This window comes from Hyperoodon ampullatus (assembly GCF_949752795.1).
Source record: "Hyperoodon ampullatus genome assembly, chromosome: 2".
In the NCBI taxonomy this organism is placed as follows: Eukaryota; Metazoa; Chordata; class Mammalia; order Artiodactyla; family Ziphiidae; genus Hyperoodon; species Hyperoodon ampullatus.
The window spans coordinates 122,270,313-122,297,672 of record NC_136915.1 but is presented as its reverse complement, the minus strand read 5'-3'; the positions used below and the strand labels follow the sequence as shown (position 1 = coordinate 122,297,672).

Sequence of the window (27,360 nt, the reverse complement as noted above, 5' to 3'; positions counted from 1 at the left end):
TTTCCTTATAATCTGCTATTTACTATAATTAACAATACAACTAATATTAATAAATTATTAAGCTCATAGAGTATGTTAAACAGTATTCAGTTCTTACCCAGAAAATGCCCAAAGAAATAAGGAAATGATTTTTTAGCGTTTTTTAAGAATAACAAATACAGACGACTACTACATTTACCTAATTTGCTCTGCACTGATGGAGTTTTTCCTTAAGTTCCCAATTTCCAGCATGATTATTATTTAGAATAGGTAGATATCTATGAGAAGTTTCTGAAGGAGAATAGTTTTTTATCACTAGCCTCTCTTAGAGAGCATCAGTCTAGTCCATGAAAGTAACAGAGAGGTCAAGCCGGTTACTTCATTGTCTACAGACGTCCACACTTGTTCCATATTAAGTGTGGCTGGGTATTGTTCCAATAAAAGCCTTTGGGCTAAGGGTCAAAATCTGGCTTCCAGGGTCAACTCTGTCCCTCCTTTGGATGTGTGACCCATATACATCACCTAACCTCTTTGACCTCCAGTTCCTCTTCTGTATTGAAATGGAGATGATGACAGTACCTGTCTGGAGGATCCAACCTTAAAATTACCTTGAGGAACAAGTGCAGTTAAGTTGACAAAATTGTTTTAGTCATTTTGGATGAGGATGGAAGAGTGAGACAAGGGGGGGTTAAATCAAGGAAACAGTCCGTTCGTCTATGTTGCTGGCAACCTGAGCTAAGAAGAAAGCCAGTTTTAAACACCATCCAGCTTAACATCCATTCCAGTTATGGGTTTAGGGAGGAAGCCACACTCTTCGTGTACCCCTGGAGTTCGGCATGAGTTAACCTGGATACTAGGTCTAGATAGGTTGTTATGCCAGAGGCCAAGCTTAGCAGTGAAGGTAAAATAGGGAAAGCACAGAGTAGGAAGAACCCAAGAGGCCAGCTAGGGACCTTGTCAGCAAATGTCCCCATGTGTCTCCCCAAGTTATCCCATTGGTTAGGGCAGACTCTGAACCCTAACATGATGGCCCAGGTGGGGAAGCTGTCATAGATCAGCCAGCTTACCTGAGCTCAGCCTCTCCTGGAAACTGAGGAAATGTCTACATGAGCCTACACCGTGATAAGAATGTTTGTTCGTTCCCAGGAAGGTGGAGGGTGATGATCCACAGGTTCTTACCACAAGATTGCTTTTATTTTCCTCCCCTTGAACCCTCCCTACACCTGTCTCATGGTTGAAATTCACCACGCTTGGCTTCCAGCTTCACACCTTTTTCCCTCATAAAAGAAGGGACTTTGTAGAAATCCATTTCAAAGGTAGATAGGAGTGCAATAATGAAACTTTCTTCACTTTAAATTTTAAAATGCCTATTTCTATTTTAAAATTTAAATTTTCTATTAAGTTTGCATTTGCCTTCTACCTAGACAGTCATAAGTGGACAGTACAGGGTCTTCCACTTTTTGCTTTTTCTCCCCCTTCTGTGACTCTTAAAAAAGAAAAGAAAGCCATAAACCTAACAATTCAATGAAAGTAAGTTAACTTAGAACTTCAGGACAATGTCACATCCAAAGAGATGGCAACAAATATATCTGTCACCTAAATAATGGGAGGACAGCCTGATGTTAAGGGACTCCTAATAAAGTAGTATTGCTCATACTGACCAGAGGAAGCAATATTGATATTTAAATTCACATGTGGGGGCTTCCCTGGTGGCACAGTGGTTAGGAATCCGTCTGCCAATGCAGGGGACACGGGTTCGAGCCCTGGTCCGGGAAGATCCCACATGCCACGGAGCAACTAAGCCCTCGCGCCACAGCTACTGAGCCTGCGCTCTAGAGCCCACGAGCCACAACTACTGAGCCCACGTGCCACAACTACTGAAGCCCACGTGCCTAGAGCCTGTGCTCCGCAACAAGAGAAGCCACGACAATGAGAAGTCCACGCACTGCAATGAGATGCCCATGCACCGTAACGAAGAGTAGCCCCCGCTTGCCTCAACTAGAGAAAGCCCGCACACAGCAACGAAGACCCAATGCAGCCAAAAATTAAATAAATGAATAAATAAATTAATTAAAAAAAATTCACAAGTGTGTGTAAGTGTGGGGGGGTCCTCCAGTAGAGAGGGGCACTATTATAATTAGAATACTGTACAACATTTATATACTGTTCTATGACTTAAAGCCTTTCTTAGCCTTTCCTTCATATGATTTTTATGGCTCTTTGATATCCTAGACTCCAAATCCACAGCTCTTTGCCAAATACCACCAGCTTTTAGGGTATAGTATGTGGACCACTGGATCCCAGAGACCATTTAGTCGAGTGTCAGGACTGGAATTCAACTTTGTCTGACTCCAGGGGTCCCCTGAGACCCTCTACTTTTCTTATAGTGGGAGGTGTGTCTTGTATTGCATACCATATATAAAAAGCAGAACATGTTTGACTCCCATTTGAACTGAATCTAGGTAGAGTGAGGGACTTTAGTGCCCGTTCCCATAGGATTCCATGAGCACCATGACCCTCTGCTCATGACCCTGAGAGCCCCGGGGCTGCATGCGCATAGGGAAACACTCCAGAGCTCCAGGAACTGAGTTTTCTTTATATTGACTATGGATGTTTCCTGAAATCATCATTTACAACTTCCACTTTTTTTTAATGTCTTTATCTCTAGTTTGCCCGGGCTTTCAACAGTGGACACCAAGGACTCGGTGGGCTCAGGTTCAGCAAGTGGCTCTGGGGTGAGGCCGGAGACGCTGGACCCCAGATGTCAGTCTCCAGGAAAAGCTGCCCGCCTCGGCGCCCACAGGCCTGAGTTTCCTGATGCCTCCGCCCTTTCCCTGAAGGGCTGGGGGTGGGAGGTGCCCAGACCCCACAGGGCTGTGGTTACCTGCTCGTATTTCTCCAGCTCCGTGTGGTAGATTTGTCTGATCTGTGAGAGTTTGGCTCTGTAATCAGAATGCTCCACCGAGTTGTCGGAACCGGCGCCTCCAGAAGCTGCCGCCGCCGCAGCCGCCGCGGCCGAGCCGCCACCCTTCTCTGGCCCGGCCACTCCCTCCGCCAGCAGCATGTTGTCCAGTCGCATCAGCTGGGGGTCTGTTGGCTCTTCTTCCTGCGCTCCCCGGATACTCAAAACTGCGGGAGACCCAAAAGAGTGGGGAGGTGTTAAGAGTAACCCAATGAAGCAAAGTTTAACAATAACAACAAAAAGCTCCCAATGTGGGCTTCCCTGGTGGCGCAGTGGTTGAGCGTCCCCCTGCCGAGGCAGGGGACACGAGTTCGTGCCTCGGTCCGGGAAGATCCCACATGCCGCAGAGCAGCTGGGCCTGTGAGCCATGGCTGCTGAGCCTGCGCGTCTGGAGCCTGTGCTCCGCAACGGGAGAGGCCACAACAGTGAGAGGCCCGCGTACCGAAAAAAAAAAAAAAAAAAAAGCTCCCAATGTACTGTTTGGCTAAGTCTCAAATTACTTGCAATATGGCATCTGAGCAATGGGTTGGAAAAAGAGAGGACTTGGAGGAGGAGAAAATGCAAGGAGATTTGCTTTGTTCCCCAAGTTAATTATATCCCATCATATGAGGTACCTAGCATAGTCAAACTGATGGAGGCAGAAAGTAGACCGGTGGGTACCACGGGCTGCAGGGAGGGCGGGGATAAGGAGTTTGTGATTAACCGGTACAGAGTTTCATTTTGGGAAGATGAAAAAAGTTCTAGAGGTGGATGGTGGTGATGGCTGCACAACAATGCGAATGTACTTAATGCCACTGGACTGTCCTCTCAAAAATAGTTATAATGATAAGTTTTAGGTTATGCATATTTTACCACAGTGAAAGAAATTTCAAATCTACAAAACAAAAATAATTATAGCAATGTAATTTTCACTTTCATCCCCAAACTGCCAAATTTTAATTCAAGGAAAAGCACTTCCTTCTTCATTTCTAATTTTAGATTTCTGTGAGGTTGTGGTTTTACACTCATTGACTTTGTAATATTTGATCAGCCTGAATTTTCATCTCCAAAATAATCTAAGCCAGGCAAATCCAGTTAATTTGGAGTGAAGTGTTAAGACCTCTCCCCTGGACTAGGGATTTCCATCTCCCCACATTGAGATCAATCTGTTCCAGGTGATAAGAACTCCATCCTGGTACAAACAAGGGTGAGGTCCTTTTAACAAGCTGTCTCAGGGATTCAGAGAAGCCGGTATTCTGATAGGATGGAGGAGGCTCAGCTCTGTTAGAGGCTGCTTTTTATTAAAACACCATGACCATTTGCGGGGGATGAGGGGGTGATTTGGACTGAAAGAGATCAAGTGATTTAGTAAATCAGCAGAAGAGCTAGGCAGTCTCTTTTTACTACCTTCATACAACCTGCCATAAAGTAAATCACTCATCTGAGCCCAGTTTACTTGTCAGCAGCCAAGTCTTTGTTGAGAGCGAACACGAAAAGAATTTCCAATTAAAAACAAATTGAGGGTAGGAAAGGAGGAACATGATTAAAGACAGAGGAGAAGGCGTCCCATGCTGGTTCACATCTTGGGGATGGAGATGGCAGGGTCTACACGGCCTGGTGGGTATGTGAGCACTGGCGCAGCCAGAGAGTCCAGAGCTGTTTCCAGCCAGGATGCATCTGGTGAGCACCACAGGGACGGTGCCAGGTGCAGTTGTCTCCTGAGCCCTAGCAAGGCAGCCCCACAGGGCTGTGACAGGGAAGGTGGATCTGAGCTCAATCCGAGGGGACATGGAGACATTCAGGGCACTTCATCACGTATAATACCAGCATAACTGCTGGCTGTGTCCACATGCTCCTGGCTTCTAACACGCATGACAAGAAGCAACCTTGGAAGTTGTTTCAAAGGAAAGCCCAATTCCTGTGCTAAAAGGAAAACGGCAGCTTTGCTTTCATGAAACAGGAGACAGTCAAGTGGAAGGTCAAGCCATGTGGACCAGGGGTGGCAGTTAGGGACAGGAGGATTAAAGGCACAGGGTAGGGACACGTGCCCCCCACACCCCATGAAGTAAGAAATGACAGGAGGAGGGAAGGGAGGACTGGGGAAGGCAGTTAGCTGGGGAGGGAAGAAGGAAGTCCACCCTGACGCACAACAAGCCCACACTTCAGGACCCAGGTTCTCCTCTCGCATCTGAATTTTTAATATTCTGCTGCACTAAAAGAAAATTGCTACATTGTTAATGGCACAGGTTAGGGGATCCTGGAGGTTTATTTTGTGGACCTTTTTCCAAAGAAATCCTTCTTTTGTAATGGGAAACTGTCCCTTCGATCTTAGAATAATAAAGATTTAGTCATGTTATTCAGTTCCTTGAATTTATTTACTCAGATCTACAAAGTCCTCAGAAGAACATATCACCACTAACAAAGGTTTCCTTAAGAAAGGAAATGAATGTAGTGACCATTTCCTGAATACCAGTCCCTAAAGGTGCGGAAAAGAATGTGACCCCCCAAGCAGCTGGGCTTAGAGCCCAGGAACCCCTCCTTCCTGGCCTGTACAGCCCAGTGAATTCTTCCAGGTGAGGGCATTTACGTGGGGTTTATGGATGTTTCCCCAGTGAATTTTATTGAATGAATTTTAATTACTTTACCAACGAAAAATATCTATGGGCCATTTACAAATGAAAAAAGAAAAAGAAGATCAACTCTGAGCCATTCTGTAATTGTTGCACTTTTGCTTGATCATTAAAAAACTGGTGCTGAGGCAAAACTTGACACTAATATGGCCAGTGTATCCCAGAAGAGGCTGCAAACTTCGGCTGACGGGCAACCTCCCCGAGATGCTGAGGCTGCTAACACCTGAGCCAGGCAGTGATGCCTCCAAGTGCTTCCTCCTCACCACTCTGTAACAATCCTTCCTGACAGATCCAGCACTGACAGATCTTGTAATGGTTTCTGGTCGCAACAATGTTAGCAAAGCAAAAAATAATCATGTCATCTTAATGGTGAAGACATGCTTTCCTAGGGCTACCTAAACACTGCCTTACCTGAGGTGATGATGAGCATCGTCAGACAGCACCTGTGCCTAAGACTGACCTGCTCACCCCATTAGCTTGCTCCTCTAGCAAAGTTCAATTCGTTATGAGAGGAGAAAGAGAGGCAAAGAGATAGGCATGCACAGACCAAAGTGCTGGTACTAGTTTTTCCAGGTACTAGGTAGGTGACTAGGTGGGCATGTTACTACTAGTATTCCCCATGTGCCCAATATTTACCTCTGAAAATATTTTCCCTTCCCAGCCTCTCTCAGTTGCACCCACGCCCATGCCCCACTTTTTCGTTTAAACAATCAACGGGAAGCACAAAACATCCACACAAACTCTGTACACCTACCTAATTAATATTTTTCTTGGTCTTGAAATCTAACTGGTTTTAAATGAAATAAGAAAGGAAATTGCTAAAGCTGGCCAAGGACACTGAAAGGATACAGCATAACCCCCCTACCCACCAAAGAAGTTCCAGGACTATCACAGAGGGTAAAGCCGTAATCTATACTGACTCTTTTTTTTTCCCCCTCAGGTGTGAAAGATACATTTAGCTGGGGGAAAAAAACCACACACGCACAGTAAGAGTGTTATCATTTCGCTTAGCTTTTATATAATTTGATGAATCCTGTAAACAAATACTCTTCAAAAAGAAATTTGGATTCACTAAGATTTCATATAATTGATTTCTAAATGTGGCCAAGAAGAAACTGGTATGCTAGAAATACAATGTACCATAACATCAGTGTTGCTTGCATTTATACTCAGAGTTCAGGATACATAAATTGGCCCCAAACCAGAGATTTGAAGAAAATAAAAGAACAGAAAAGTGTGGGAAAAAAAAAACCCACAACAGTCTTCTCCAAATTACACCCTTTAAATTATACTCAAATGATTGTGAAAATAGAAATTTCAGAGTATGTGTCAGATCCACCACCATAACTACACACACACACACACATACACAATATAAACAAAAGAAAACTTTCCTCTTCCACTATTTTACATGGAAGATTCTGTTTCTGAGGGTCTTGGGCTGTGTATGTGTGCTGGGCAGAGGCCTGGATGGACCAATAAACAACACTGCATGTACAGATTTCTGCCCAGAAGGAGCAGCATCCGAATGTACCACTATAAAAATGGGTGTTGGGGCTTCACAACAGTGAGAGGCCCGCGTACCCCTCCCAAAAAAATGCGTGTTGAGATTCACTGGTACGAGAAACTGTTCGGCCAGGGAGTTTAAAAAAAATCCCACCAACATTAAATAAATAAATGAAAAGGCCAATATGTCTAAGCAAAGTGATGCTACCTATTTACTGCTTGAAGCCGGCACTCTGGCAAGTAGGAGACAAAATGATTATTTAAAAGCTCCTTTTTTATCTCTGTGGCACCATGCAGGTCTCAAATGAACCTTTTGCCAGGACACCAGATATGTTAACACTCACCCTCCAAGATCCAATTTCAACCAGCGGAGCTGTTACCTAATCCAGCAACCATCACATATGATCAGGTTCCTGCTCCCCTGATGGGTGTCCTGCACTCTCCCTAGCCCCCGCCCCGCTATGCTCCCCACCCAACAGCTTTTACTGAAACAGGTTTTAAAGGGAAAAATCCCCTGTTTATGCCAGTATATACAGGGTTTTAACAGTCAGATCTGTACACTTCCACTACCAAAAATGAAATCAACTGCAGTGGATTTGCTCTCCACGGAGGGTCACCCAAAAAGATATTTAACCCTTTTAGTAATCATTCTTCAATAGAGTTTCCTTCTCATAAATCTAACCCCTCATGGAAGAGACTGGCCAAGACAGGTAAGTGATGTATATAGAAATTGTCACATGCCCTTTGAAAAGCACCCGATGTCACAGTCTACCTTGCTGCCATCACTGGCCCTGGGGTTCTTTGGTGAACCTCACAAGATAAGGAGGCTGTCAGAGCACTGTCGGAGCTGCTCTCACAACTGGTCTCCTGCTGTTCTTTATTTATTTTTCTTCACACAAGGAGAAAAACAAACCAAACCCAAAGGCAGTTTCGAGATCCTTGGCAGGAGGGCCACGAGCGGGTTGTTTCGTCCTTGGCTGAGCTGTGACATGGATCCGGAGCAGCTCCAGACAACGCCCACTAGAGGGCACTCTTTCTTCACCAAGGACTGGTTGGACTGGGAGGGTCCGGCTGTTTCCTGTCCCAGGTTATTTCAGAGCTCGGGAAAATGCCCCCGCTTAGATTCATACTTCCACGGGTGGGGCAGGCAGCAGGGGAGGAGGGCAGATCTACGGAGAGGGCTGTCTTCAGATTCGGACAGCAGTCCAGGGACCCAAAGCTGGGCTGAGAGATCGAGAGAGATGATAGAGATAGACAGCCAACAGACAGGCGGTTTGGGAAAGGGCATAAGGCGTTCTCCCCAGGATGGGAGCCCTCACACTTTCTGGCCAACCTCTTTGCTTGATTTAAAGGCACAAGACTTAACCTCCACGCAATTGTTCCACTGTCCACGAGCTGTTCTTCAACACACATGACCAGGAAAGCTGGGGGAGGGAAGCTCTGCCAGCCTCACCCCCAGCCCTGCTCTGCCATCTCCCGGGGGGTCAGAACTTTGGACAGAAGTACTGGGACAGCAATCCGTTGTCCTTTCATTTTTTAGAAATAGAGCAAAGTGCCTGCCTCCTGGAAATATCACAGTTAACACCTTTTATTTGTTCAGAAAGTACTTGTGTGCAATGAATTGCATCACCTTATAAAACATGAAGAAATATTCCAAACTTAGATAGTAGATAACTGCAGATTACAAAGGCAAAGTAATCTCCCCCAAATCAAAGCAAATGGGACGGGGCTTCCCTGGTGGTGCAGTGGTTGAGAGTCCGCCTGCCGATGCAGGGGACGCAGGTTCGTGACCCGGTCTGGGAAGATCCCACATGCCGCGGAGCGGCTGGGCCTGTGAGCCATGGCAGCTGAGCCTGCGCATCTGGAGCCTGTGCTCCGCAACGGGAGAGGCCACAGCAGTGAAAGGCCTGCGTACCACAAAAAAAAAAAAAAAAAAAGGGACAAGCCACGACTAGAATCTAGGTCTTCAACTCTTAGACGCTTTACCCTCTACTACAACGTTAGGATTCTGTCACAAATGGTAGCCAAGTGGATGTGATTTCAATTCTGCGTATGTGTGCATGCATGCACACACACACACAAACGCACACACAAAATGTCTTTTGCGGCCTAGGTCATGACTGACACTCTAGGCAGAAGACAACCAGATACGAGGTAGGGAAGGAAGTTGTTCCTACTGACTTCTTAATTTCTTTACAATTTCCTCCAAATCTGGTCCTCTTCAATTACTTCTTTTGGCCAATAGGACCATCATGATTAGAGCCACTGAGCCATGTGATAGGATGCCCTCTTCCATCTCAGCCAGAAAAATCCTATTTCAAATCTCAGCTCAAAGTCCTTCTCCATGAAACCCACCCAGACAACAGCTAAAAAGGAGCTCCCTTGCCTCTGAGCCACCAGGGCAAGTACTATCTACACCACAGCCACAGCACATCTCAGAACAACCAAGGTCACACCTGCTGCCTTGCGAGCAAGGCTGTGAGCTTCTGAAAAGCAGTGACAACCTGTCCTACATCTACGTATCCCCACTATGACCACACAGAGCCTCTGGCACTGAGCAGCTATTCAAGCATCTCTTAATATATGAGAAAGAGGGAAGGAGGGAAGGGTGCAGGATGGTACTCTCCGATGATCTCTGCCTCAGTCCACTGTCCTTGGTGAGGCAGTTCCTTATACGGGCTCTTTCTCCCTCTGGTCCAGTTACAAGTTGGACCAGAGTCAGCTGCTAGTAGAAGGCCTTTCCCTCTGTCACCTCTTCCACCCCCACTTCAAAACCCTGTCAAATCAGCGTGAAAATTCTAAGTAAGCAAATCTACACAGTCATTAAACCAGAGCCTCCAGAACGCACAGCCTGGTATGTCCCCAATAACCCAACATTATCCACGATGAAGGCTCTGGGTTTTGGGGAGAGCCTGGCACATGACTGGTACCTGGGGAAGAATTCCTGGGAGGGCTGACAGTGGCCCACAGTGAAGGGGCCACACATACCATGTGACCCAAAATGAGCCCTCTGAGGAGTGCTCAGTTCACTTACGTTACTAACTGCGTGCCTCTAAGGTGCCAGGAATGAGGTGGGTGCTGGGATTTCCAAGAATCATCAGACATGGGCTCTGGCTTCAAGAAGCCCAGGGTTTAGACTCCTCTAGTCCCTTCTTGCACGCTACACCAACTGCCCTGAGGCCTGTGGTGGGAGCATCATGTTGTCAGAGTAGGTGGCTGGCAACCAAAAAAGTCCCAATGGATACACACCCTCTCTTCCTTCCTACAGTTTCCTTCATTTCCCACAAGCACACTTGCCCCATATAAGGAACTAGCTTGAGCTGAAAAATAACTATGACATAATTTGATTCTTCTGAACCAAAGGTGGGACCGACATCTGATGTTAGTGGCTTGAAGCTTAGGGTAATATGTCCCAATGTTTTTCACCCCCTAATTCTCAACCCCTTCATTTGTTTGATGGACAAGCATTTTTGTGTGTTTTGAAGAGTCTGTCCATCCAACAAATGGAAATGATTAACAATGTGATTTCCTGAATTTTACAAACCAGCATTAGAGATAGCTGCCAGTCAGTGCTTCTGGATGGCATGGAAGACGAGTTACCACCTGAGCGGAGACCATCCAGCCTAGGTGGAGATCTCTGAGGCTACAGTTGCCTGGAGCAGCTTTGTCAGATGAGAAGTCCAAGTTCATGGAGACTTCAAGTGTGACAGCCACCCTTGGACTGCCAGCTGTTTGTCTCTTAGCCCTTTAGAAGCTTAGGGACACCAAGGTTGGGACCCACGGGTCTAGAGTTTTCTTATGGCATCACCAGGGGTTTAGACATGAAGATAAGATGTCTTCTAGGCCTTCCAACTTTTTGTCTTGGTTTGTTAGGCAGGTAGACCAAGCAAGGAGACTTGAGGGCTTTAGTCAGTTGACAGCAAGACTTTGAGATTCCTCAAGAATTTCATCCCACAAATATTCACTGAGCATCTCCTATGGTACCAGGCACTGGTACCTGAGTTTCAAAATAAAATTGGTCGAGCAGGGACCTTAATGATACACTCATTTTTTCACACTTACCATCCACTACTATGTGCAAGGCTTTCTGAGAAGTTTTAGGGCAGGAGGTGAAAATACAAATATATGACACTCTCGAGATGGTTTTACATATTTTTGTTGTGGTGGTGGTGGTTTACATTTTTGGGTCTTCTTTAGAGAAACATGCCTTGCTTTTCTTGTCATCCCTTTTTCTGGGCCAGGCTTTGGCAGCCCTGGTCACATGCATTTTCTACTTCTCAGGAAACACTCGGGCACGGATCCCGATCACACGTCCCCTGCTTGGCACACAGAGCCTCCTGGGCCAGCTGGCAGACAGCAGGCTCATGTGCTGGGCAGCAGACTCCTGCCTTCCTGGACAGGTGCCGGCTGCCTGGGTGAGGGGCATTGGGCCTTAATAGCTCTAGCTTGGACTGCTGCTCGGGGAACCCCTTGGCCTAAAGAGTTATTGCAGAAGTTGGTAGGAGGGCATGACGTCACACTGGCCTTGGCCTCAGACTGCCATGCTTAAAGGGGTGAGAGAAGAAGAAAAGCTCCCCAGGGAGGACCAGCACAGGGTGTGAGAGGCCCAGACGGCACCTGGTAGCCCATGATACAAGAAACGGTTTCCTACCAAGTTGTACATAAAAAGCATGAGAAATTGGGAGCCATTGGTTGGCAGCTTGCTGTGCAATCCCAGAGATGCAAGCTTCTCCCTACAATGGTAGCTTCTCAAGGAAGTGACCACAGAGAAAGAAAGAGAGATTTCTCACTATTCTCTTGCCTTAAGATGAAAATATTCTGTAGCTTGGAGTCTCAATTAGGCACCTAGCACATTGCCTGCAAGTGCTAATTCATGACAGATTTCCTCTCCCATTAGATTTCAATATCCTCCCAAAGCGTAAGGACCCAAGCCCTCTTCTGTCAGCTCCATAACATGGCACGAAGGAAGAACACTGGTACAAAGCCAGGTCCAAGGCTCCCACTGCATGACCTTGTCTCCCTTAAGCTCAGTTTCTTTATCACCCAACAGTCAATAATATCAACCACGCCATGATTCTTATTAAAGGATTAAATAAGGTTATTTTTACAAAAGCACGTGTCCGTGCTTGGTAACTGGTAGGTTTTCAATTGTTGGTTAAATCTAAATCAATTCCATCGATAAAGGTCCCTTTGGGAAGAATAAGAGAGCAAGATAGATTTAGAGTTAAGAGTTTGGTTTTTATATGTTAGGAATCAGCAAGGCAGAAGGAACCAGGCTAAGTTAATGAGTGTACAGACACACACACACACACACACACACACACACACACCCTACCTCACTGTGCTGTGCTTCCAAGGCAAGTTCAGACTGACACCATCAAGCCCAGGAAATCGATCCTCAGCTCAAAGAATACATTTCAAAACGTCGTCTTCTTTTTTCTCCTCTTTCCCCCTCTTTATGTTCCTTTCTTGCTATTCTTCTTCCAAGCACATTAAGAATCCCACTTCCTCTGAAGCCTGATGTGTCCCCTCTTTACAAGAGCCCCTGGCTTTAGTCTACCTGAGCCAGAAAGCATCCTGACCTCACATTGTAAGACGCAATCCTCCTAGAAGGCTGAAAAGACCCTTCTGGGAACCACTCAGCTCTGAAGCAATCTCACCTTGTGTCAGACAAGCTAGCCTGGATATCCTCTTTAATGGCTGCTTTCAAATTTCCATTAAAAAAAAATAAATTATAACCAGAAGGGAGCAAAGATTCTATTCATGATCAAGGTTTGAAGAAATGTGTTTCAGTTTCGACTTTTGGGTGGGATTCAGACCTCACAGTCATCCCTTTCTGCCGGGGCATAGAGAAACCCCACACTCAAAATATTAAGATAATTGGATATTGCCAAATTTGTATCATGTGTGATCTTATCTTCTTGACATCATTCCGCTGTCTTAGGACTACGAATGCTTTTCTAGCTCCTAGTGACTAGCAGTGACTTGCATATTTTCAAGTTCAATCATAGCAGAATTATTTTTTTTCCTCCAACCTTCCAAACGATTTCCTCAGAACTAAGTTTGAAAAAAAGAGCATTTTGTTCCCACAAAAATCTTTCCAGTTTTTGAAAATTACAGAATAATTCAACGGCAGGGTTCCTAATACAATGTGCTGTTGATTTTGAGGGGTCCTTACAGAAGACAGTGATAACAGCTAACTTGCTCCATGATCATTTGCAATTCCACAAATCACAGAAGACACATACTTCTACTAATAGTACACCTTCATCCTCTGGAGGAGGCTTACTCTCTAACAGGTGGGAAAGGGACACCTCTGCCAGATGACCTCCACGGACAGAGGTGTGCAGACCAAGGACAGAGGGATGTCATTACAGTTGGCAAACAGCAAATTCTAGTCAGGGTCAGACACAGGGCCTAGAATCAGGAAATGAGGTGAGACATTCTGGCTGTCTCCATCCCTTTGGCCTCTTTAACTTGGTCCTTCTACTTCTCGCTCCATTGGAACACAGTTTCTTTGAATCTATAAGAGGAAGGAAAAGACTTGCTGAATCTCAGGACTACCGTTACCACTGCAACTAACACTGATAATAATAAGGTCACTTCATGTACATGTGTGCTTTAACTCTACTAATATTTTCTTGAGATATGAGATGTGATGGAGCGTGTGTCTCTCTCCTGTATGGGACCCAGGAGAGGGGAAAGCTAGGAAAAGGGCCTGGCAGAGAGTTTTGGTACAAAGATGAAGGAAAAGGATGCTCTGCTGGTTTCTTCCAACACATTCCTCTCCATGGACACAGAACACTGATATTTAGTTAAGTTCAGGGTCACTGGGAGGAAAAACAATTTCCAGGTTCCCTTGCAGCTAGATGTGGTCATGCCTCCAGTGACAAAATTCCAGTTAGTGATAGATGAGTAGAAGTAAGACATAAAACTCCTAGGAACGTCCTTAAAAAGAAGAAATGCCTTTCTTGCCGCTTTCTCTCTTCTCCTTTTGCTACCTGGAACATGAATATAATGGCTGGGGCTCTAGCAGCCACTCTGGACCATGAGTTGACCTGGGGAATAGAAGCCACACTAGGGAGAGAAACCAGATAGAAGTTCTCATATCCTACAGACCAGTCTGTGGTCACCTTCAGACTATATGAAAGTAAGAGAGAAATAAACTTGCATTTTGTTTAAGCCAAGTTGTCTTGGGAGTTGGGGAGGTTTTTGATTTGTTTTATTTGTGTTTGGCAGCTTAACCAATCTAAGCTAATAAAAGCTATTAAGAAAAAAAGAAAAAAGAAAGAAAGAAAGAACTCTAGAAGGCAGAGTGATTTCTTGTTGGGTAGAATGTTACAGAGGAAATTAGAAAGAGGCAGATTTAATAACTAGAGGCAAGTCACAGAAAAACCTGAGTAGCCACTGGGGAGAATTTCTCCCTGCAAAAAAGAGAAGGTTTAGAACAGACAGAAAAAGCCTTGATCCTTAGAGGGGCCTCTCTTGGCTACCACTCAGGCTATTAGCAGAAGTGGGAGAAGATCTGGGAAGCCTGGAGTTTGGAGCAGGGGAAGGAGAGGCCTCCTGGTCAGGTTGTTGGATGGCCTGGAGGAGTGTAGTCTGAACCAGGAAAGAGAGGGGTGGGTGGTGAGGGGTGGCTGTGTGTGGAAACCAGCCAAGAGTACTCTGCCCCCTCTGTGATGAAGGAAGCAAAGTGGGGATTCCATCTTGACCAGAGGAAAGCTAAGGCAGACTAAACTGTCATCCTAGAAGCAAATGTAAGAGCAGGAGCAATATGTGAGACCAAGTTCTAACAGATGACTTTAGGCTGCTGGAACTTGCCCACTTACATACAGCTTGTATTGGGATATTTTCCTTACACCATAGTAAAATAATGTTTGTACTCTAACCAGCCTGCTGGATTTGCCAGCTCCAGAGAACTGGAAGAGGAACACAGGAGAAGGGAAAGAGAAATCCCAGTGCAGCCCACTTAGAGAAGAAATCACCTCCATTTGCTTTGGTGGTAGCAGAAATTCCCCAGCGGAAGGACTCTGGTCTATTTATGGGCATCCCAGGTCCATTTCAAAACACCTGCCAATTAGCTTTCCTTTTTCCATGACCACAAACAACACCTGTGACCCCAGACAGTCATCTCACAAATGTACACAAGGTCAGTCAGGGTCCTTCAGGGAGAGTATGTGGATGATCCATCACCGCTCTTTACAAAAACCACCCGAAGCACATGTCTTGCTGCTAATGAGTCACTGGTGTCATTCTCAGACACCAGGGGCTGCAGAATCTGCAGGCAAACAGGCTACAGGAGAAGCAAGAGGCTTTTTCTGCTTCTCAGAACTTTCTGAGTAGCCTCTGAAAGCACCAAGTCTTTTACAGATAAGGAAGGTTGGAAGGCAGGACAGGCTGCTAGCTGTGTCTAGATTCTCATCCTGGGCAAGAGGATGAGAATGCTGAATAAGAAATGCTGGTTGTGGTGGTGGAATGGGGGGAGGACGCTGAGATGATGAGCTCCAGATTGCAAAACATGCCTTCAGTCATCACTATCCTGGTCTCAACATAAAAGAGAAACATGTCATGGGGACCAAGAAAGGTCTTGGCTTAAGAGAGGCGCGACATTTCTGCTTTGGGGAAGAGTCCATGAAGCCATCATTTCCAATCTTTCCCATCTCAGCACCTGTGCCTTTCCTTGGGGAATGAGCTCCGCGGTGGCTCTGAGCTCCTGGGCTGTCCTCCGTGGTTTCCCCTCTTCCCACCAGAGTCCACGTGGCCGAAATCTTGAAAACATAAACACCTGGCAGTCAAATGGGTTTAACTTTTCTTGCACTTGAGTGCAAGCATTCAAATTCTACCCTGAGCAAGCATTCTCAAATGCCGATTCAAGTTGCCAGGGGGACATCTTAAAGGAGAAGTCGATTTCAAGTAAATGATTGCAACTTATCGAAAATAATGTGCTACTTAGCGTCTGCGGCAAACATCCTGGCAGGCAGCGAGGGGAAGCAGCACTGAAGCAGATGGGAACGATTAGGCTCTGATTTTCAGTCGGGCTTTTTCTTGTTGGTGTTGCTTTTACATCCTGGTAAAATCAGGATGTCGGGGAGAGAAGAGAGAAGCGTTCTCTGGACCATTCCTTCCTTCTGTGTGCTTGAGATGGAGCCCCCCCTCCCACCAAGAACTCTCACACAGGAGGTGCCCTCCCCCTGTGGGGAGGTATGGTGGTCATCATGACCATCATCATCAAAAAGCATTTAGCACCACAAGGCACTTGCTAAATACATCAACGGTTGACAGAGAGACAGATGATGGAGATCTTAATTTTCCTTTAAAGATCTGCCTCCCTGAGGCTGGGCCTTATTTACTGTGGTTCTTACTACACTTATCTGAAAAGGTATCTTATTTTCTCTTCTACTGAGTGAGCCGGTATCTCTCCAACCCACAAAATATCTCTTAACTGTTCCACCAGGCTGATGTTACCATGCTCCTACTCAGGCCCCTCAATGATGGTACATCACTGGCAAACTGCATCTATTTTGCTGAGGACACTGAGGTACAGAGTTCTGATTGCCCAGCAAGTTCCCTGCAGTAAAGAGAGGAGACCCCACCTGTCTCCACTTCATCAGAGGCCCTTACAGGGTCTCATGCTCTTTGGGGTAACAGATACACAGTCATCTCAGAAGCCAACTTTGCTTTTCTCTTTGGGAGCTGCTTGCTTTCCAGTGACACTCTGACTCTGCCAGAGTGGTCATGTCCACTTATGTCTAGTGACAGCCTTACAGCTCCGTTAAAACAAAAATCTCTCAGCCTGCACAAAGTGTTGCCAGCCTGCACAATTTCACCAACACGGCCATCCCAACAAGGACCCAGGCTGGTCTCTTGGTCAAGCAGTCACTCAACAAACATATGCCGAGTATCTACTCTCTGCTGGGTCCTGTATTTCAGCTGGAGAGACTCGACCAGAAATAAGAGAAGTCTGCAGAATCATGGGGGAAAGAGAAGCATCGGCTGATAACACAAAGTGAAAGTAATAGGTGTGTGGACAAATGGTACGGGAGCCATGGAAACAGGGATATTTTCTTGTGGGGGAATGAAACTTTGCAAAGCAATTTGCCAAAAATAAGCTCATTTGCTTGTACTCTCACCTGAACAATATGGGGTATTATTAACCCCTTTATTCAGATGGGGGAATGGAAGCACAGTAGATTCAGAAGGGCCCATGGGCACACAACTAGTTCTGCAGTGGACTCACTTCCAGGGCCTTCCCTCTACATCCCAGCCACCTCCAATCTTAGCTGGGCTGGTAGCAAGCAAGGGCCAGCGCCCTGAAGAAAGCACAGGGCTGACCCAGGACGCTAGGGTCTGAATTAGCAGCTGGCAATTTTCACAGGTTGGAGGTCAGTGTGAACTTTCATGCTGCCTTTTGCAGAATTTCATTTCCTCTGCTCTCCTGAACCAGCCTAAACCAAGAAAAGCTACTAACAACACACATGTGGTTTTCCCAGGTTCAATGCCCTCTGCCCTATTCTGTCTTAAAGTAAACCGAAAAGTCTCAGAATTGTTTATACACCAAAACCATCAATTTGCAGTTGTGCAAACCTTTTTCTTTTTTAAGCTGAATTTGTCTTCACTTCTTGTGACAGGAGATGTGGAAGTGAAATTTAAGGTGCTGTGGTGTTGCTGCTTGGTAATGTGTGGAGATGGGTTGCTGGTACATGACCTTGGTTTCAAGGTTTGATATCACACAGTAGGAGACACTCTCCAGTTCCAGGTTCTGTTCCCAATTTGCAAAGCAGAACTGCAGCGCCATCTCTCTGCCTTCATATGCTACCAAATGACACTTAGACTCATAGAAAAATGAGGAGAAAGGTTCTTTGACGTCCTCCAATGAAAGAAGCGCTTAGCACTTGCATCAAGATGGTTGAATATAGTCTTCTCTCTCTTTTTTTGAAATTAGACAGAGATCGTTCAAGTCTTGTTTATAATATGGGGTATGAATGTGGAATAAAAACAAAATTAAAATGTAAAAAATGATGGCTGAATGTGCATATATATATGTATATATACATATATATACATATATATATATTCATTTTGCCTGGAAAAAATAAAAAAGTTATAGAATTATTCTCAGCCTTTCCTTCTCATCTTCAAACATTATCTCAAACCCGTTATGGAACCATGACAATGTTAGGAAAACAACTAGCTAATTTAAAAATTCTGTAAACCAATGCAAATTCTGTGCATGCAGTTTCCCCGAAAACCAACTTTGGTTCCTGGAACCCTAAGGTTCCACTAACCTCCATGCAAGGCCAATTATTTGGATTATTTTGGCATTTATGAACTATGATAGTAAAGGCTGTTTTAAAAAAGGGATGGGGCGTGGTGGCATTTGAAAGTGGCCAATGTAAGTCCTATACAGGGTATAAAACTACTACTTAGTGCTAGCTGCCACCTAATGGTTTTGCAGGGGTGGGTGGACCTACACTCTTACTCTTTTTTTTTTTTTTTGCGGTACGCGGGTCTCTCACTGTTGCGGCCTCTCCCGTTGCGGAGCACAGGCTCCGGACGCGCAGGCTCAGCGGCCATGGCTCATGGGCCCAGCCTCTCCGCGGCATGTGGGATCTTCCCGGACCGGGGCACGAACCCGTGTCCCCTGCATCGGCAGGCGGACTGTCAACCACTGCGCCACCAGGGAAGTCCAACTCTTACACTTCTAAATTACCTTTTGTTTTCCTGCCCAAATCTAAATACTTTTGCTACTTTTGCTGCTGGTCTTAAAACTCAGGACAGCAGCAACACATGTAAGGTGAGACAGTTGCCCAGCCTTGAAGTGACAGGGATGGAAAGAAATATGAACAGAATAAAAAGCAGAGATCTTCTTAACTGCTGCCTTACTGCTATTCATGCAGTTCTGTGTTTGGTAGGACCCTAGACTCTCAAAGGGCATTAGTCTGTGCTTATGTCCCGTGAGAAAATGCTCACAGCTAGTTCTGTGGTCAGAGGCAGAGTCTCTGGGATTGCAGGATCACTGTTCATTTCTTCACTCTAAAATAATCCTGAGATTATCTCAAAGATGCTAAGGTGAATTTCAAGGTATGGTTTTCCCAGACAATTACTTTTTGATAGCCAAGCATTTACTCAGCTCATGTGTAGAAGTGGAAAGACTCCATTACTTGCCCCTCCATCATCTAAGTGACAGCACCCACACTCTCCCATATACACACTGGGAACATAGGAACGTACAATCCTGGGATCTCGTGTAGACACCCTAAATTTTAGCTGAAATTTAGAAGTTCAAGCCATGCACACAATGATGGGTATACTAAAGGCATAGGTTTATCATCCCTTAAAATTAAAGAAGAAAAAGTTAATCAATGCATGTCAAAGAAACTTTTCATTGCTGAAATTAGACTTAAAACTTTGCACTCGCTTTCCACAGCTCTGTGTTGTTGTACAACAACCCTCTGTGTGGTTCTTTCTGGATTTTTCCTAGGAGTATAAATTAAGTCCCGAAGAAAAAGAAATCCCCCAAGGGAGTACAATTTATCCATTTGGAGACTATGCGGATCTTTAAAAGACATCGATTTCCCTAGAAAATGTAGAGAGGGAAGGAGAGATAAAAGAACTCTCAAGATGTTTGTGGACCAAGAAGCATTACCCTGGGAATTCCTTGGAGGCCCAATGGTTGGGACTCCTCGCTTTCACTGCCGAGGGATCTCTGGTTCGATCCCTGGTCAGGGAACTAGGATCCCAAAAGCCATGCAGCACGGCCAAAAAAAAAAAAAAACAGAAGTGTTACATAGACCAGATGCCCAGTGGTTAGGACATAATACAGTGGCCCCTCCTCCTAAATCATATGTCACAGTGTCCTTCCTAACATGTGACTTGGCTTTGCGGTGTTGCTGTCCTGCCTTTAGCTGGCCATGCCCTTTACATCAAAGGAAACACCCATGTCCTTGGGGATTTGGAGTCTGCTTCTTGGAAAGAACAGCAGGAAAGGTGCATGAGAAGGAATACACGTGCGGTGAGCTATGATAAACAGCTAACAATTTATATTTATTCTTGGGTACAGCTCTTCTTTACTGAAATGCAGTGATTAGGTTATTCATTCATTAAATCAAAAACATCATTCCTTGAGTGCTTACCATGTGCCAGGCAGTACTATGTGTACTGGGGACACAGAAACAAAAGACAAAATGCCTGCCCTAAAGGAATGGATGGTTTCATGGAGAAAAGCTGACAAATAAATAGAGCATTAAAATGCCCTGGTGTGGAGGAAGTTTACCCTCCAAAAGGCCTCTGCTTGTGATATGATCACAATTAAGCCGTGTTGACATTCATCCTAATTTCCTTACTCCAGCAAAGGCTGTCACATATTCAAATACACAAACAGACACCAACATATGCTGGCGCAGTGGTGGACCAAGGCCAGGGACCAGGTGTTCACATTTACCTGTAACTGTTTCAGCCTCACCTCATCCCCACGCTGTTAAGTGCAGCAACTGCTTGCAGGACTTAAACAATTAAGAGCCACTATTAAACAGAACCTCAGCTCTGCATCTGAGGACACAACACCCCACCCTCTCTCCCTGAAGAGCTGCTTCAGTGAACAGGGTGTAGGTAGGGGGACCCCGAGAGTGCAGCCAGCATCCATCACACCAACATCCCCCGGCAGACGATCCTAACAAATGCACTTCCTCCTCTGTGAAGAATCAGGGCTTCATAGCCTGCACCCAAGCCACAAGCTGCACACCAGACCAGAGATGGGCTGGGAGGGAGAGACAAAGGTGGTTTCAAGGCTTTTGTGGCTTTGAAAAAGAAAACATCTCTGAATGTGAGAAAGCATTCAAATGGTCTCTGCAGGCATCCTGGCGCTGTGGTTGGGCACTCTTGGGTCTGTGGCTATTGAGTTCACCTCAGGCTCAACTTCATCCCACCGTATTCCTCTCTCACTTAGCCCTCGAGACACCCCACCACTGGGATGGCCCTGCAAACCTCATCAGAAACGTGAAAAGTCTGGGGCAGTGATCTTTCACCCTTGATCTTTGACAGGGCGTCCTGAAGGCAAAAGTCTCAGACTCTTAAAATCTTATCTGGTTCCTTCCGGTACCAGAGAAGAAAAGTAAATATTTAGCCACGGGTGCAGAGGCTGGGGGAACAGCAGCTGTAATCAAGACTCCGTTTCTCACCCCTCCCAGATCGGAGGTGAAGCCTGATCCCCGCACCCCTCCTTGACCCCTCTATGCAAGCTTACCCAGGGCAGTAAAGCACAGCCTCCAACCAGCAATAATTCCACATATAAACAACTCTTGCTAGGCATGAAGCACACACCAGACAGTAATCAGCTTATCTAATAGAACAGGCCTCTTTTCCTAACGTAGAGGAGGATTAGCAGGCTTGAATTACAGCCGTGAAGTGTAATCAAGCCCTGATCGACACTGGCAAAGGATACTGTATATTCCTGCTGGGCCTCGGGTTGTTGGCGCGATGTGGTATACCTACAGGGGACGGAAAGGAAATGCTTGCGATGGTAATGACTCTGGAGAAAAATTAGATTAGAGCTGGTGCCCATGGCCTCCCTTTACCCCTTCCAGTCTTTGGAAGGTCTTAAAGTTACTGCCTTTGAACAGATTTTGCAGGTCCGTGAAAAATATACTCTCCCCCTAAATCGTAACCAAGGGTGAACTCCTCCCTCGCTTTTGGTCACAGAAGCCACTTCAGCGGTGTCTGTGACACAGAGCCCATGCTGTCTCTAACCACAGTGAGGGCTACAGCGTAGTGCTGTGCAACTCACTGGGGGGTGGAGGGGCAGGGTGGGGACACGGCTGACACGGAAATCACAAAGGAATTTGTACTGGGCCTCAGAAATCCAAGGACATCTTGATAATTTAAGAAACTCATTCTCACTTTGAAGATGCCAAACCAACCCAAAGCAGCTAGGAGCTGCCTTTTCTATCGCCCGCCATGGAGACTTCTCATCTCATTTGGGAGGCCAGCATTTAATGATATGCTTGTGAAAAGGACATCTTTATTTCGTAAATTCCATGAGAGGAGACAAAAAAAAAAAAAAAAAAAATCTGAATTTGTTGAAGCTTCCCAAAGGACCCTGTACCTGACTTAAAAAGGAAAACGTCTTACTTAAAGTTTATTTTCCCTTGCTCTGTCACTTCTCTGTGAGGAACTTTCCATCACATCCTCTTCAGAGCAGCCCTCTAAGTTCAACAAACCAGTGGCCTTCTCTTCTAAAGGATAAAGAATCACAGCCTCCTTTGAAATTCTTCATCTGTCTTGCCACCTAGTCTTTTCTCCTATTCATGTTTCTTAAAGATCAAAGAACCAAAGTGGACATAACATTTTAGGAAACTGCCTCCACATAGCATGAGGAATACTAGGAAAATCACTTCCTGACCTTCCTGAGTCCTGGACCTCCCTCTCGAGGTGGATCCACTGCACTGACCCTGCAAAGATGCTGGTCACCTCTGCCCTGCCCCCAGAGGTCCCTCGCCAGGCCTGCTTCTCTCTCATCCAACTTCACCTCAACTAATTCGTTCCAACACCTGCTTTTCAATGTGTTTCCAACACCTAATTCTTTCTAGTACACTTAGCAGGTGTCTCATGGTGACTTCATGAATGCCCTCTAGAGATAATCCACAGGTGAGGAAGGAGAAGCAAGGTGGGGGGGGTATAGGTAAAGGTTGTAAAATGATGTGTGTGGACCACTAGTCCTGCCCTTCCCATCCTCTTCCTCCCACCTTATCCCTTAAGACACAAACCCCCCAAATCACTCTCCACACTTAAACACAACGTGGAAATCCCACAGCAGAGATGTTTAACTCTGTGGTCTCTGACACGAAATTTTGAGGCCAAAACTGTCAGACTCTTCCACAATTGATAAGTGCATAAAACTAATGCTTAAAGCAATTGAATAGACTACAGTATAACCGCCAGTACACATGAGATACACATGTGCCTGTAGGTAAATGCTGAGTTGAGTGGTTTCCCCAGTTCTGTCTATCAGGGTGCAATCTATCCACCAAGACCTGAAGATAAGAGACAGTGTCTTTTCAAGGGCAGTGTGTGGTAACTGTATTTAAGAGCTGGGTCGGGGAAGAAAAGAGCTCTATTCAATGAGGGACATGTGCTGAAGATCCTCTGAGAGATGAAAATTCATTCCAAGATGCAACCAAAATAATTCTAGGATTCAAAATTGTGCTGCCAACACAAAGGCTGAGAACCACTGCTCTTAGTGACACAAAGCCACCAAAGGCAAAAAGGAACCAAGCTCTATCGAGAATGTCCTTGGTGATGAGTTAAGCTGACCTCACCTGACGTTAGCTTTGATAGCCAAGGAACAGTTAGGGCTGAAGCCTGGAACTGGATGTGATCAGATCTGAGAAATCAGACACTGAGTATGAAATGCCTCTCTGGGTCTGAGTCAGCGGCATCTCCCTCTCTGACAGGCCCCACCACTTACCTTGAGCTCGGTGTGCACTCGGGGGTTGTCTCAATGATCAGTGCTGCTAGCTCAGCTCAGACTTCCAGCCAGCCGCTGTGTCATCTCTGGGGCCCTCCAACTGGCCTTTCAAACCTCATTCTAATATCTCCACCCAAAATAGTGTGCAGGGCTGCAAAGTATTGTCCCACCATGCCAGCCCTCTTGAGGGGTAGTGTGGGCAGGGGAAGGGGAGTGGGCAGTGCTGTTCACGGGCCATCCTCCAAGCCACACGTCCAGTCTCTATTATAGCTTTCCAAATTGATATGTGATCCTGATAACGAGTTACTCTTTGCACCCAAGTGAGTTAGCACTGTCTGCAAAATGGGCCCGTTGCCTCTCCCTTCCAGGCCTGGTGTGAGCTGTACTGACACACTCCCCCCCAAAGCCCTCTCAAATTTATTTTCCCAGCTGACATCTTATATTTTCCCATCAACAAGCATGCTGTCAGAGTGGCTTGTCAGTAGTGTTGCATCTTTGGCTAGGATTTAAAATGTCTAAAAGGATTTTAAACCGTATGTTCTTTTAAATACAGACTTCGTTAAATTAAAAAAAAAAAATTGCTTCGCTGAACCCCAAAGGTCTAATGGCAAAGAATTTGGGTAGAGTAAACCTGTTACAAATTACATCCTGTGGGGGAAAGCATTGCATAATTAGAAGGTGTTGCTGCTGTAGGCATCTGTCTGTTGAGTTTCCTATCTGTAGCTAAAATGAATCTCGCAGCATCTTTCTGCTGAGTTTCCTATCTTTAGCTAAAATGAACCTTGTGACAGCCACCAGGTGCTTTCATGAACAAGGGTGATCAGACAGAGGCACAGCTTGAGTGCTTGAGATCAGTGGGGTTTTTCCTATTCTTGGGGTAGGGCCCAAACTTGAATTCAGCCCTACCTTGCCCTACACAGATCTCGGGTTTCTACATTCCATTCTCCTTCCCTCATGTTCGCCCAGCCCCCCTTCCGGCCTGGAGGCCCGCTGGGTCTCAGGCAGACAGGTCTGGCGGGGGCAGATGGGTAATTTTTCCTTTCAGCTTTAATGGCTGCTATTAACAATAAGTTGCCCTGCCCTACTGATGGCTCAACTTTCAGCTTTTTCTCTGATTGCCTATGAGTAACACTGTGTCACATGAGCTGTGTTTAACAGAGGTGTAATAAAAGCCAAAGAAGAAATATTACCCAAAATAAAAAATAGTTTGTCCCCGTGTGGCCAGGATCTCATGACTCACAACAATGTTCATTTCAGCTTCCAGCATAATTTCCATTTGCATTTTTTTAAGGGTCTCCGGGGGCTTTAAAAAAGCTGTTTAAGAGAAAAGGCAGAAAGACTGTACTGATTGTCAAGTTTGGGGATTTCTGCGCTCCAGAAAAACAATTGCTGCCTGCAGACAAGAGACAGACTGACAAGAGACAGACTGACAAGAGAGGAGAACCCTATGGACACATAGGACAGAGAGAGGCAGGCAAGAAGCTAATTACTGATAGTCTGCCTTTGGTGAAAGACAGGCTGACCTCCTTGGTGTGGTTCAGAACATGGGCTTTGGCGACCAGGAGAAAGAGATGGAGGAAGGGAAGGCTGGACCCCCCTCTACCTCCCCCTGCCACCCCGCCCTACACACACACACAGACACACAAACTCACACCCTCGGGGCAAGAAAGGTATCAAGTTCTCATTTAGTTGCAGGAAAACTCCGTTCTCCTTTTGATAATAAGCAAAAAATACTGCTATGTTTTTCAAATAGTAGCTGGTTAGAGCTATTCCGATCCCGAAGGAAAAAGCAATAAAATCTGAAATCCCCTGGTGGTCCCTTGGTTGAAAACGTGGGCAGGAAGTATTCCAAATCCTCAAGGTTTTCAGGGAGAAGGAAGATGGAGATGGAGGGAGGGTGGAGGAGGGCTCACAGAAGGCCTGGGAGTGAAGTGTGCCCCTTGTGTGAAAGCTGGCGTCTTAAGGCAACAGGATCAAGAGGTATCTACTTTTAAACTGGCCTTGCCTTTGAAAGGGATCAGCTAAACGCTGCCCACACAGCAGTCTGGAATAAGTGGATGCGTGAGCCCCACTGGTACTGGCCTAGGTCTCCTCACCTCCTTCTCTGCACATCTCTCCTGCCTGTGTCATAAACGCCAAATCCTCACTGTGCATCTGAGTAAGGGGATTTAGAGACATCAACAGTGGCACTTGACTTCAGAAAGGCACTCTGCTCAGAGTTTCTGAGCCGGCAGTGTTAACTGGTAGAGATGGTGATGAGCTCCAAAAGTTATGGCCCAAAGAAGAGATGGGCAAGTATTATAACTGCCTGGCCATACCCTACAGAAGGCCCAGGATGATGGTGAACCCACATAAATGCAGAACGCCTGCAGGCATCATCTGCAAGACAATCCGGGCAATGAAGCATGGCAGGAAAAGGGAAGAGAGTGGCTCCAGCCTGCCTTGGTCACTACAGGAAGGGCATACCCACCAGCCTGTGAGGCCGAGGGCAGCTGGGGCACAGGAGGTGACTCTAGTGATTGTATTGAGTGATTGTAGTGGTGCCACAATCAAGAGGTGACTACAGGGACTTCCCTGGTGGTCCAGTGATTAAGACTCGGCGCTCCGAATGCAGGGGGCCAGGGTTCGATCCCTGGTCAGGGAACCAGATCCCGCGTGCTGCAACTAAGACACGGCACAGCCAAATAAATAAATAAATAAATTTTTTTTTTTTAAAAAAAGAGGTGACTGCAGAAGGAAAAGCACTGGTTTTTAAGTAAGATCGATGTTAGTCTGCCACTCTTGATATTTGTGATCTTGGGCAAGTCATTTTACTTTATTGATTAAAAACCATAGCTGGGACACAGAGGGTTCCTTAGGTCATTTTTAAAGGTCTCAGTTGTTAAAAGACACGTCTCTGGAAAACCAGCCATTGTCTAAATGGGAAGAGCTCGTCAGACAGCCTTTGAACAGATTCGGACGCCTTTTCTGCTATAGCGCTTTACAGGTTACCAAGACCTTTCATGTTATCTCACCTACAGTATCTCATCTGAGCCTCACATCCATCTTCAGAAATTGATCTTGGATACCCACTGTTTTGGAAATTGGCTCAGAGAGGGTGAAATCAGCGCAGGTTTACACAGTTCATGCAAGTCCAGTTCTTCAAAGTCCAGGCTCTTTGCACAATCCTGGGCTTACGCCCTGCTATTCGGAGAAGCACGGACTGTGTGTGTACGAGCGGGAGGATGTACTGGTGTCACGCCAGTTACCATGTTGTGAGCTGGAGTGGGGAGTACAGAGGTAGGGAGGTGGAGTAGGTGCAGGCAAGTGGAGAATGTGGCGAGATACATGGACACCGACTTTTGTGTCGGCGGAAGGCAGTGGGGCAGGCTGGCAGCAACTGGACCCAAATCCCTTTCAGTAGTTCAGCGTCTCATCACTTATATAACAATTATTCATAAACCATTCCATTTTGTGCCACGGTAATAAAACTTGGCTCAAGGTCCACATTTGGTTTCCTGAATGTCCAACTCAGACTCTAGCTTCCTGGTTATAATGATATTATTTGCATTTGTACAACACACACAATACCTCATCTGATCCTTATGACAGGACCAGTTCTATCAGGCCCATTTAATAAATGACAAAGTAAGACTCCATTATGCGAGAGATAGAGAGCATGACCCAGGTGCTTTAATTAAGGGCAAGGTGTTTTCTTTCTTTCTTTCTTTTTGCGGTACATGGGCCTCTCACTGTTGTGGCCTCTCCCGTTGCTGAGCACAGGCTCCGGACGCGCAGGCTCAGCGGCCATGGCTCATGGGCTCAGTCGCTCTGCGGCACGTGGGATCCTCCTGGACCGG

The 27,360-nt window shown here is 45.9% G+C and overlaps 1 protein-coding gene across 3 annotated transcripts in view; it reads right to left on the bottom strand.

The window, feature by feature from the left end:
• The window catches only part of PBX1 (PBX homeobox 1), a gene marked incomplete at both ends in the record, with an annotated part of 274,714 nt that overhangs the window by 48,765 nt on the left and 198,589 nt on the right, over positions 1-27,360 (bottom strand). For all 3 annotated transcript variants that reach the window (XM_079719482.1, XM_079719484.1, XM_079719483.1), the window contains one exon: positions 2,864-3,108. In XM_079719482.1, coding sequence (XP_079575608.1) covers positions 2,864-3,108 — 245 coding nt within the window. The remainder of the gene's footprint in view (positions 1-2,863; positions 3,109-27,360) is intronic.